We start from the raw sequence: 13,584 nt of genomic DNA on the forward strand, positions 1-13,584 counted from the left end.
ATCGTCATAACATTTTATAAAATTTTTTATTTTTGAAATCATTAGTCTGTTATGATGTTGTAATTGTGTCTTAATAAATAAATAAATAAATAAATTTTTTACAAAATTAACACCAATGTTTATATAAAGATGTCCTCTAAAGTATGCATTGTTTTATTGGGAATTTTTACGATAATTTTCCGGACTGTATTGGCCGATTGGCTGTATCATACGAAACGAGCGAGACCTTTTTTGCCATTGCCACGAATTTCAGTCGTTCAGTCACGTCAACACATCGGTTTCATTGTTCGTTCTTTCTCTCGCTTCGTCACGTCATTCAATGCAATGTCAAACAAATGTCTGTCAAGTGAATGCGTTTCTTTTTCGATTAATTGTTATTTGTAATTTAAACCAAATTAAAATGTTGTTTGGTAGCTTTATAATATTTATAAAATAATTTGTGAATGCTCCGTCTGAAACAATGACGATGTTGCGGATTCTATGTATATTTTTTGTAGCAATCGCCAAAGTAACGCACGGCTTTTCGGACATTGGAAAATGGGATTTGCCGCTGAATGGGGTGAGGATTATGTTATATTTCGTGATGTGATAGTTCGCTATGTAATACAATATTGCTATTACCTCCATATTAGACGCTATAAAACTCATTTAATGCAATACACACTTGTTTATAGTCTATCAATTATTCCCCAGGATATTCTTTATGACTTTCTGAGTCATAATATTTGTAAATTATTTAATTCACAATATATTTAAAATATTTAATTGGTATCAACCCTATAGATTGTTTATTATACAAATATACAATACCATGTTACATAAGGAAAATAATATTTATAAAATAAGGGGAAATACCATCCATTTAATTGATTGTTGCTATGTTACCTGAATTCTGTAATGAGACTACAGAACTAGGAGTTTTATTGAACAATAAAATTTGTCATTTATAACCCGTAGAGTAAGCAATATTTTTCAACCTTGCATAATGCAAAGGTAATGTTTTTATTCTGCCTAATGAAGTAATGAAGTTTTAGTTTTCATCAAAAGTTGTATGTATGACATTTTCATATTGTTTTTCAGGACAATTGTGTGTTTACACTAGCTAAGTCACTATTTAAGGATTCTCAGCTTATTATAATGTGTAAGTATTATCTATTTATTAGCTAATAGTTTAGAATCTATAGTAATGCTTGTTGCTAAATTTAATGAAATCAGTTTTTTTTTATTTGGCAAAATCCAATTTTGTACTTGCCTGTAATGTAAGCTTTTAAAAAACCTTAAAATCAGTGTGAACATGTGAACATTTTAGTTTGTTATTAATTTCACTGAACACTCTTTAGAAATACATTTAATCAAGCTCCCATATATTTCCAATTCATGACTGGACATTGTGTTATTCAGTTTATAAGTAAAATAAATATACTATGGAGTTCTAATATAATGTTGCCTGTTGCCACTATTACAGAAATACTAGCTGTAAAATGTATCCTGTGTCTATACACATTCTATTCTATTCTACAAAGTCTATTGCCATCAATAGACTTACCATCTGTTACATTTTACTCTAATATAATTTATTTCTCCCGTTACTGATGAGCTTCTGAATTTTATATATAAAAATGTAATAACAAGTATTGGAAAATAAATATAGATGGAAATCAAAATATATCATAAGCTATGTTAGTTTATCTACAAAATTTCTGAACAAACCAGATTTAAGCAGTATTTCATATGAATCATAGTTTATCATGTAATTATTAATAACTTGTTAACAGAGTAGGTATAGACATACTTAGGTGTACTTAATCATGCAATATTTGTAGCCAGTTTTATTAATAAAGACCGAACTTCGAAAAACAATGGAGAATAGGCTTGTTTAACAATATGTTTGAATAAAACATAACTGTTGAAGTGTTATTATGCATGCATAGGTAATTAGTTTATATTAGCTACCCACTGCTCAGCTACTTTTGGTCTAAGCATGATGTATAGCCTAGCCAAGCCATACAAAGACTTTGAAACATAACAATAATTTTTAGATCAAAACCAGTTCTGGGGATTAATGTATTAAACCTAGTAGCAAGTAAACTTTCAGCTTGTTATATAGTTATTCAAGACATATTTACGCGTACAAAGGGTATCGAAATTGCCCAACTCTGATTAAAGTCACACTCTACGCCCTAGTTAGGGGTTGAAGAGTGCTTAAAAAGAAAGAAAAATCACATAATTACGTACTATAATATATTTACGTATACAGTGTCGTAGCGCAACTAAAGGTAGCCAATAGCCTGTAACAAAAGACTCCCCAATGATTTAATAACCAAATGCATAAAAAAATCAAATCAGACTTTAAAACCAGAGACTCAATGTTCAAATTGCCCAAAATCAGTCAACATTGATGACTGATCGTTAACGCTAATTGTCTATTAGGTAAACTATTAACAAACCAATGCGATACTAGTTCAATTTTAATTGAATACTGTATAGTACTTGTTATGGAGTACCTTATCGACGGACATAGATGAGTTATCAAATGCTTTTAAGATAACGATAGCGGATCGAGTTGATAACTCGATACTCTAACTCTCTCTCTGAGCGTATGACATAGGCACTGAATCATACTGAAACACTCGTTAGCTAGCATTCTATTGTTCGCCACACCTTACAATCAGTTTACAGGACAATGTACTGAGTATAATCTCCATAAATAAACGCAATTATATCCGCGTACCATATCAAAAGATAGTCTTACGTTTTCCTTGTTTTAACAGCTTTTCAAGTAATAATGCAGCTTAATTAATGCTCTATAAGGTTGCTTTTCCATCACAGGTGTGGTATGTAGTTATGCTATGGAGATATAATAACTAGCTAAGCTGTGAAACTATGTGTCCGTTTCCACTGATACTAAGCTATGAGGAAGATGCGCAGCTCGAATATGCAATGTATCGATATAGTAGGGAAGCCGTCCATAGCACGCATCTTGCCATAAATCTAAAAACTTAGCTGAGTCCGTTTCCACCAGTGCTAAGCTATGTGTACCAATGAATATGATTGGTAGAAGCCAAACGCATCCACAGCAACGTAACATAGCAAATCTCTGGTGGAAAAGCAATCTAAGACGCCGACGATTTCTAAAACAAAAGCTGTCCCCAATGTCAGATTGACTAGTGGCTAGAGGGTCGCTGCCAGCAACCTGCATCCAACGGTTCTCAGCGACCTTTGCACAGAACACATATCAATTAATTATCAATGATGTTCAAAACCTACGATTCCAATTAATTCACAATTAACCTCTTGTATGCCGTACATAAGACACAATAAAAATACATTGTGTCTGTCGTGGATCCACGTTTGGCACACGATGGGTTAAAAGCATGACAAGTGAACGTTGTAGATATTAGAGAGGGACAATATTTTCATTAGTTTTCAACTTTAAATAAACTTAGTTCGTCAGAATATTAATTGTCTCATTGACAATATTTGCACAACTGCTAAGCACCTTCTGTAGAGTAAATTTTGTACCATATGCAAAGGCATATTGTATTGTTGTACGTACTTAATTATAATTACTAATAAAAGTATGTCTGTCTGTAATATAGGAATGGCCTTGTCGAGAGTTGTCAGAATGGAATTTCGTATAATGTAGTTATTTGGTACTAAGTTTAAGCTTGCGTGTATGTATGCCACCCTACTTTATTAATAAGCTAATATGAAATTCGTCTATAGCAAGAATTAAAAGGTTTAATAGAACACATAAGTATAGAACACATATGTTCTATTTCTATAACCTTTGTATTGAAAGCAGTAGGTACCATAAACAAAACATAGGCGCAATGACCTCATTGCTAACCTTGGAGTTTTAACTAAACAAATAAAATCTTACTAGTATTGTAAATGCGAAAGTTTGTGTGTATATTTGGTACTCAATCACGTCAAAACTGTTGAAGGGATCAGGATTAAATTTAGTACAGGGGAAGGTTATAGTTTGGAATAACATATAGGCTATTTTTTTATCCCACGGAATGTAAAGCCGTAACAGAAACTAGTTTCAAATATGGAACAGTGAAACAAGTTTCAAATACGGTCATTGTTGATTGATGCTAGTCTGACAATCCTCATAAAGTATCCGGGACAGTCCACTGCTGGACTATGTCTCTCCTCTGCATAGGCAGGCAGGTTGGAGGTCCATAACAAAGTTTATTAAAAATCGTTGAAGCTTCTATTAAATTTGTAGTGTTGTCCCTAAATCGGTTCTTAATACACCTTCAGAAACCAGTATTTTCTTCTCCTCTAATTATATCTTCGGATTTATTTCGTTGCCGGATCCAAGACAGTTATTCATGTCCCTAAGACGGACTTCAGAGTTTCGGAATTTTCATGGTTGTATCTATCCTAGATCCGGGCTTACAGGATTTGCCACGGTTTTGAAAGGATGGGCTTGCTTGATTTAACAAAATACCCCTCGGAAGGAATATTGGTGGCGAGTCATTATAAGACGTTTTAATTGTTTACCTTCAAAGCAAAAACCTACGTATCGTTAGCTATCTATGCTAAAATAGATCCTATTTTAATGATTTAGAGTTTAAAATAAATTGCATTTTGTTTCAGTTAAATGCGACGTAGTGAATGCGACTGATGTGAATATCAACTACCAGTGGGCGAAAACTAAATGTTCTCCAGATTATTTGCATTATTTTGAACAGGTAATGAGATTTGTTACACACTTATTATATCACACGCTCGAACCACGCAGAGTAAAAAAAGAAACGTTAAGAAAAAAGAAAGTCGGTGTAATCGTCCCCTTTTTTGGAGTTCGATAAAAATAAGTGTCTACACACTCACTTTTCAGCCTTAAGACAGCCTGTTATAGACACAAAGATATCTTGTTTTCTGCAAAACAACTGTGTAGTTGTTTTGCAGAAAACAAGATATCTTTGACAAATAAAATTGGAGTAGAAATAAAGTACCTATATTTTACTTATTAATTATTTTTTGCCATGGTCGTCCCACTGCAGGGCAAACTTTGACTGCACGGTTGGCGCGGTGGCTGGGCAATTGGCTGCCGTGCAACGTGTAGCGGGTACGATTCCCGCACGGAGCAACTCTTTGTGTGATCCACAAATTGTTGTTTCGGGTCTGGGTGTCATGTGCATGTGAAATTGTACACAGGACAAAATCCTAATTTGGGGCAGCGTTTTTTAAAAAAAGAAAGAAAGGCCTCCCTAACCTCCTTCCAAAGTACCTATATTGTTAATTATAATTAATACAGTACTTTAATACTCCAATAAGAGTATTCATATAGTAGACAATAGCCTACTATAGGAGTATAGGTACAAGTACATTATAATTGCATATTTATAAGCAGTAATAATAAATTGAAACTGCAAGTGCAGGCCTTGTGGTAACTAGGACAAATATCCGCGCGCTTAGCCCTTATCATGAGTACCTACTATCTACATATTCTCTGAATTAGGAGTTAAGGCAGAAATTGCGAGTGAAATTATTTCATTCGATATTTACCGGTGATAATATTCATTTATTATACACCTGAACCTTTTGAACGCCAGAGCGTAAACACATCGGCGCCCCTTCTACGCCAAGCCACAAATTCAGTACAAAAACCTACAAAAAAAATAGTGATTCCAACATCTTAACGAAAAGTTATCGATAACCAATGAATCCGTGCTTTTCGTTCTATATTTTTTAAATAAATATTATTCGTTGCATTGGTCTTTTATTTAACTTGACCCTATTTGGTATCATACTATCATTAAACAGCAGTTACTAAGTTCTAAGCAACCTAAAAGCAAACATTAGAACTACAAACGAATAAATCAATAATATAATAAGGTACATCACTAATCTGGTTCGTGACGTCATCCGCCGACGTGAAGACACGTCTCTGGCGTGGCTGGCACGACTTTTGACAACTTTCTCGCATGCGAGTAGGGATGTGATCATGTGATATTGTGGTACATAAAAAAAAAAAAATATTTTATTATTTAAAACAATTTAATCATCACTACATAGTATAAAACAAAGTCGCTTTTTCTGTCATGTTGTATGTCCCTATGAACGCTTAAATCTTTAAAACTACGCAACGGATTTTGATGCGGTTTTTTTAATAGATAGAGTAACTCATGAGGAAGGTTTTTATGTATAATACAGGTATAATATATCACCATTGCACCCATGCGAAGCTGGGGCGGGTCGCTAGTTTTACATATAATTATTAGTCGGATTCTTCGAAACTTGGCAAACTTATGTCATCCAAGTCCTTTTGCTGTTAAAATTTTAATATTACCACCGATCATCTATATATTAATACGTGATGCAAAAAATTTGGACCGCTTTTTACGAAAATTGCGCGGACGTTGGAGCATAAAATTTGGTACACTTATAGTTTATGTGTAGGAGAATTGCGGAACGTTAATATTTTTCAAAAATAATGCTTATAAAGTACATTAAATCAATAAATAAAACATTACACACACATGCATAGTATCTGATCGTACTTGACAAAACGTCAAAATCGATAGACATTGCGATGATATTCTCACGTGTCATATGAATAGAGTTTAAATAAAAGAGTTTGTTTGAGTTTGAGTTAAATAAAAATTATTCTTGAACGTATGTTAAGTGTTATTGTAAATTAAATCGTATATGGTCGAATTTCGACCACTAGGCGACCACTAGTAATAATAAATGTAGTAAAGCACTAGCAGACTCCCGTAGCGCTAATGACGTCACCGCTTGACGTCCATTCCCGTCTGTGGCGTACAGGTAACTGTCTATGAGCTCTTACATAGGGATGCGCGAGAGTGGACAGTAAACTATCGATTTAAGGATATCAATTATAAGTTCTTTTCCACATTTTTTTAAATATTATACATTAGGAATATTCAGATACGAATATTTGTCAGTAAAAAGTAATTGTCAAAGTAATAGTAAGCTACTTTCAATAAAATATTTCATAAATTTGGAATATAAGTTACCTTACCTACCCATCACTAGCTGACGTGTCTTGACGTCTGTGGCGTGGGGAAATACACAATTTTACGGATTTCGATTAGCAATATTTGACGATTGTTTTTTCTTGTGAATTCAAATAATGAATATATCTTTGTGCCAATTTACAATATTTCACTAAAGTAGTTTGAAATAATAGGAAAAAGAAACACAGAAAACTTAATTTAGTATATTTATTTTGTATTTAAAAAATGTCGTTTTCTTGACGTCTATAGACGTCGGTGGCGTGTTTGGCACGATTTCGTTAGACGTCTATAAACGTCCGTGGCGTTCAAAAGGTTAAAAGAATTTTAAACTTTATTGCTACGTAACAAAGGTTGTTTTTGATTGGTATGACAATTTAGTTGATTGTTTTTTTAGTTATTTTATCAGTCAATTACTTAATGAATAAAGTTGATGTTCGTTCTGTTGCGATGGAGGAAAATATTTGAAAGAAATATTTTTACTTACTTAAGTTTGAAATAAAGTAATTGTAAAGCTTACTTAAGGTACGCGTCCACAGGCCCACATCGTACGCATCGCACGCAACGGATTTTAGTTTGTCTTGTATAGAAACTCAGACAACTGCGTCCACTGATCCGCATCGTACGCACCGCATCATCAGCAATACCTTCATGCGATGCGTGCTGATGACGTCATACGGAATGCGTACGATACGTACGATGCGGGCATGTGTACGCTTGCCTTTATACTTAACAACTTGGGACTATTAAACCAATACAACAAAAGAATCAACGTTTCCTATCTTTTGTTTCTTTTTTACATTTCAGATTGTAATTTATTTATGCTTTTTCTATATTTTTTTCAGCAAGTAGTGTCTTGCACAAATAGAGTGGAACGGTTCGCCGTCGATCTAAACGGCACCGGTACTATACAAGTACTGAAAGATGAAAAAACGAAGATCTCATGCCAGCATCCTAATCAGATCATATTCTTGGAGCCGGCGCAGCCTACAGAAACTAAGAAAGATGGTGTTCCTACAGTGTCGGTTAGTAGCTTTTTAATTTTTTTTTTCTTTTTACTTCTAGAACGGTAAGAAAACGACCTTTGTCCTACAGTGGGACGATCATGGCTGAAATCTAAATCTAAAAAAAAAAACTATCTAGAACGGTATAGCAATAAAGTTGCGTGGTTAATAATAACTGTTCCGACGAGGAAACTCGACTATTTTCTAGCCATGCCAGGAACCCATAGGCAACTGTGAGATGTAACTTTCGTGAGATATACTAAATTAATCACTATGTTATCGGCTTCTTCATGAATATGAGCCTGGAGTATGGCTTGAAATTAGTCGAGTTCCTCGTCAAACAGTTACTTGAGTAAGACGATAACATAATAATTAACTGTGAGATGGTTTCAGCGCTAGTAATCATGCAATACTGCATATAAGTATGAGTATTGAAGATTTAGAAACTCATCTCTACATGCCAATCTGATAACTTATTTGATACTCCAAATCATACGGTTTCGTCTTGGGCAAATATTGTATATATTTATTTTTAGCTGTATTCGTCCTACTGCAGGGCAAAGGGCTTCCTAATCTCCTTCCACTCCTCTCTGTCCAGAGCTTTCTGCGGCCAATTCTTATCGGCTAATATTCTACCTGAACATATTTTTGGTAGATACTAAAGTGCAAAACTAACTCATAAAATTCTCGTTGTAGAAATCAGCGCGGCACACCCTGTTGACAGTGGAATCGGAAGGTATATACGTGCTGAAGATGACGGTGTCCTCAAACAAGCAGTTCAAGGCCACGGCCAGTATAGAAATGGCGGCGCCTTCTGGGTATCTGTCTGCTGCCATCTGGCCATTACTGCCGGTAAGAAGTTAAAGTCAAAATTATTTATTTCAAACCAGGAAATCACTTGAATGTTAGAGCAAATATAAATAATATTAAAAATGTCTGTCTATCGGTCACATAAAGCACTCCTGTCGCGTTTTGTCTGTCTGTATGAATGCAATTTAATAAGTAGGTACTGAACGGATTTTTGTTCGGTTTTCACCAATAGATAAGGTTATTCGTGAAAAAGGTTATGATAATATAGCTTCGATTACGCTAGTGAAAAGCTAGTACAAATGAAATCATTTTTACTGATAACTAGACGAATAACTCTTTACTTTGCGCAAAGAACAGACCACAGACTGAGTCTGATACTCCCATTCGCCTCATCCTGGTGGGAGAAGCTATTGGATGATAAGCCCTTCTAAAAAAATACTTGCGACAAGTTCTCCATTTATTTCGCAACCAAGTTTGTTTGTTATGGTCTATTCTTCACAAAGATTCTCAAAGAACAAGACACACAAATATTACGATTTATAAGGTAATTCTTTGTAAAAGTCCATACTAGGTGGCTATTTAATTCTGAACATATTTGTAGTTCTTCGGCGTGATGTGCGGCGTGTACATGGTGCTATGCTTCGCCTGGCTGCTGGTATGTTCGCTGCAGTGGCGCGACCTGCTCCGCATCCAGTACTGGATCGGGGGCGTCGCGCTACTCGGCCTCATCGAGAGCTCCACCTACTACGCTGTCTACTCCGCCATCAATAGTTCCGGGTGAGTACACAATATCTATACTAATATTATAAAGCTGAAGAGTTTGTTTGTTTGATTGTTTGTTTGTTTGAACGCGCTAATCTCCGGAACTACTGGTCCGATTTGAATAATTATTTTTGTGTTGGATAGTCCATTTATCGAGGAAGGCTATAGGCTATAAAACATCACGCTATGACCAATAGGAGCAGAGCAGAGCGGGTGAAACCGCGCGAAAGTAGCTAGTATAAAATAATAATGGCTTTATTGTAACTTTCGTGAGACATGCTAAATTAATTATCATGTTATCGGCTTACTCACATAATTGTTTGACGAGGAACTCGACTAGTTTCAAGCCATGCTAGAGGCTCATATTTATGAGGAGCATTTCGCGACACACGACGCGGCGAGTATAACATAATAATTAATAATAATGGCCTTATGGTGCTTTTCCACCAGAGATGTGCTATGTAGATATGCTACGAAGATGTATTAGCTAAGCTGTGAAACTATGTGACCGTTTCCACCGATACAAAGCTATGTAACTGTGCGAGGAAAATGCGCAGCGGAGTGTGCGATGTATAGATAGTAGGAAAGCCATTCATAGCACGCATCATGCCATATAAAAAACATAGCTTAATTGTGTCTGATTTCACCAATGCTGGACTATGTATAGATGTATACCAATGAATATGTTTGGTGGACGCAAATAAATGATATGTGACCGTTTCCACCGATACTAAGCTATATAATTGTGCGAGTAAGATGTGCTTATCAATTTGGAAAGTATGACATATTAATATACAAACTAAAATATATTTCGTTTATTTTGCAGTAACTTCAACACAGAAGTGTACATGTTTGCTGAATGGTTGTCAGTCGCCAAGAGGGCGCTGGCGAGGATGTTGGTCATCATCGTCTCTTTAGGATTTGGTATTGTCAAGTAAGTAATCTACATATCTGTTTGATATTTCCATATAATATTTTCTGGAGCATTTAGGACTATCTGTCTGCTTATCCATCGGAGTTTTCTGTAGTTTTCAAAGTCAATGTGAAGCTATTTGCTCGTTCCAAAATGTAGATTCCTATGAAGAAGAACAAGCAAGAAACTCCATAGGTTACTCTTTTTCAATTAGGTTCACAATACAATTCTTGTTTGCATTGTTTTGTTTTTCCTTTCATAAATAACGCTTGCGTGCGTCCACTATACTATACTACTACTGTCCTTATACTATACTAGCGCCATCTACAAATCGCAAAACCGTTCATATAATAAAATATTATCTTATTTTCTTCCTAGGCCTCGACTAGGCCCTGCCCTACAACGAGTGGTAGGCACAGGAGTACTATGGGGCATCCTAGGCGGTATCAACGCATGGTTACGTCTACACCATAAGGCTAACGACTCCAATCGCGATCTCTTACTGTCCGAAGTACCGCTGTCTTTGTTGGATAGCGCCATCTGTTGGTGGGTGTTCGTATCACTTGCACATACGATGAGGACTCTGCAGTTACGGAGGTGAGTTTTTGATGATTATTGACTTTATATGAAAATTGTAATAATTTAGTTGATCTAAGCTTTATTGGACCCTAATTTTTAAACGTTGACATTTATCTGACTACACTGTTGGCGCAGTGGCTGGGCAGCTGGCTGCCGTACAACGTGTAGCGGAATCGATTCCCGCACGGAGCAACTCTTTGTGTGATCCAAAAATTTTTGTTTTGGGTCTGGGTGTCATGTGCATGTGCAAATTGTATTTCTAAACGCACCCACGACACAGGAGAAAATCCTAGTGTGGGGCAACAAGTTTAAAAAAACTATGATCAAAAATTATTAACATATCCATTAAATAGTCAGTTTTATCAATTAACACACTAACGTGCATTGTTTCAGAAACAACATAAAGTTGTCGTTGTACAGACATTTCACGAACACGCTGATATTCGCGGTGATATCATCCGTCGTGTTCATGTTGTACTCTATCAAGTCGTACCGAGTGCTTCCCTGTATTACTGTGAGTAATTACTTATATTCTCACTCAGTTTTTTTTTTTATTGTATAAGCCGGTCAACGAGCATACGCATCACATGATGGTAAGCAATGGCCGCCGGCCATGGACACCCGAAACACCAGAAGCATAACAGGTGCGTTGCATATTTGGGCATTTTGGGGGTTGTTGTGCAATCGGGGATTGAGGAGATTGGGAAGGGGACTATGTGGGTCTCCGGTAACCTCACTTACACAACTCGAGATTTGTTTCACGTCGGCTTTATGTGAGACCGTGGTATTGGTTGAACCAATTTGGTTCTTAATTTCGGCTGCTATTCTACGTTTACGCCATCCACGCGGTGACAAATGGGTAACGTACACGGTAACTACAGATACAAATATCCAATAATAATGAGATACATTCTAATAGTCTTGTATTTCCTCTGGTAGGAATGGAAAGAAGTATGGATGGACGAGGCGTACTGGCACATGTTGTTCGCGAGCGTGCTGACCGTCATCATGATCCTGTGGCGGCCCACCAACAACAACCAACGATACGCATTCACGCCGCTACTCGACAACGCTGACGATGACGAAGGTATGATAATTTAAAAATATATTTTACATACATACATATCGTCACGCCTTCAATCCTCGAAGTGGTAGGCAGAGGTGCACATTATGGCACGTAATGCCTCTGTGTACATCCACTTTTCACAATTTATGTTGTAAGTCCCATGTAATAGGTGGCGAGCCTATTGCCATAAAAAATATATTTTCTATATCTCTATTTCTTTCTAAAATGTCCAATCAACGAACCAAAAAAATAATTTATGCTCAGCATGTGGTGCGGTGGTTGGGCAACTGTCTACCGTACAACTTGTAGCGGGTTCGATTCCCGCACGGAGTAACGCTTTATGTGTTCAACAAATTATTGTTTAGGGTCTGGGTGTCATGTGTTTGTGAACTTGTATGTTTGTAAACGCATCCACGACACAGGAGGCCAAACGTCGGGCCATTTAATATAAAAAAAGGAGGAAATCTTAGTGTGGGGAAATGTTTCAACAAAAGGCAAAGGCAAATTAGCCCAAGCTCCCTCACTGTAATTTTATTTTAGTATGCAATTTTACTAATTTACAACTTATCTCCCCCAACAGAAGAAGAAGAACAGTTTGTAAACGACGCGTATGGCGTTAAAATGCGCGGAACGAACTCCACGACCGACACGGCTGAGGCGAGAGACGCGCAGGAACAAAACAACGCGCTAGACTCCGACCTACGCTGGGTGGAAGAAAACATTCCTACTAGTACACTGCCGCTACTCGACTCCGACGAAGAAATCATTAACACAAAGTTTGAAGTGTCCAAAATGCAGTAATTACTTAAGTCAAGTGTATAAAGTATTATGTAACTGTGATATGTGTTTTTGTTGCTCTTACCACCCATGTTAACTGAGTGCGTTATTTTTTCGACAAACGTTACCGCGTTCAGCCTTATGATTGGTTGGTTTGCTTGGAGCTGGCCAATCAGAGAGCCGGGCGTCATGAACGTCTCGAACTTTTGATTGGTTGGTTAACTTGAAGTTAGCCAATCAGACGGCCGGGCGTCATGAACGTCTCAATCGCAAAACAAACTACTTGACAAACGCGATTTTAAGGGTTTGTCTAGTTCCAGCCAAAAAGTATTTTCCCAATAAATAGTGATAGCATAACGTACCGTACCGATTGAAACATAATCTAATAGTTATATGTATTGTAAGCCATGCTATGAGTAATATCAATAAAAAAGATTTTCCTTACTAGGATAAAAGGAAAATCCGCAACAGTAAATATGTATCATTTTTCTATGAAATAAATTAATCTAAAAATTAATTTAATCAAATATAATTTGCTTCTATTTAGGACTATTTCAATATGGATGCAACGACCAGTGTCACGCAACGAATAAAATTAATATGGTTAGTTGTTACCTACCAAATATTTAGCACCTAAGCCTACATTGTGGAATGCAATAAAGTATTTTGAGTTTGAGTTGT

General features: G+C 36.3%; 1 protein-coding gene across 1 annotated transcript; it reads left to right on the forward strand.

The window, feature by feature from the left end:
* The first annotated feature begins 287 nt into the window (after positions 1–287).
* LOC118265536 (transmembrane protein 87A) lies at positions 288–12,966 on the forward strand. Its single transcript, XM_050705811.1, has 11 exons — positions 288–559; positions 1,081–1,141; positions 4,609–4,703; positions 7,838–8,017; positions 8,693–8,848; positions 9,408–9,583; positions 10,395–10,502; positions 10,860–11,078; positions 11,454–11,574; positions 12,000–12,147; positions 12,707–12,966. Exons 1-11 carry the CDS (start codon positions 461–463, stop codon positions 12,925–12,927), a joined length of 1,584 nt encoding a protein of 527 aa, XP_050561768.1. The 5' UTR covers positions 288–460; the 3' UTR covers positions 12,928–12,966.
* The last annotated feature ends 618 nt before the right edge of the window (positions 12,967–13,584 follow it).

Source organism: Spodoptera frugiperda, chromosome 28 (genome assembly GCF_023101765.2).
Source record: "Spodoptera frugiperda isolate SF20-4 chromosome 28, AGI-APGP_CSIRO_Sfru_2.0, whole genome shotgun sequence".
Classification (NCBI taxonomy): Eukaryota; Metazoa; Arthropoda; class Insecta; order Lepidoptera; family Noctuidae; genus Spodoptera; species Spodoptera frugiperda.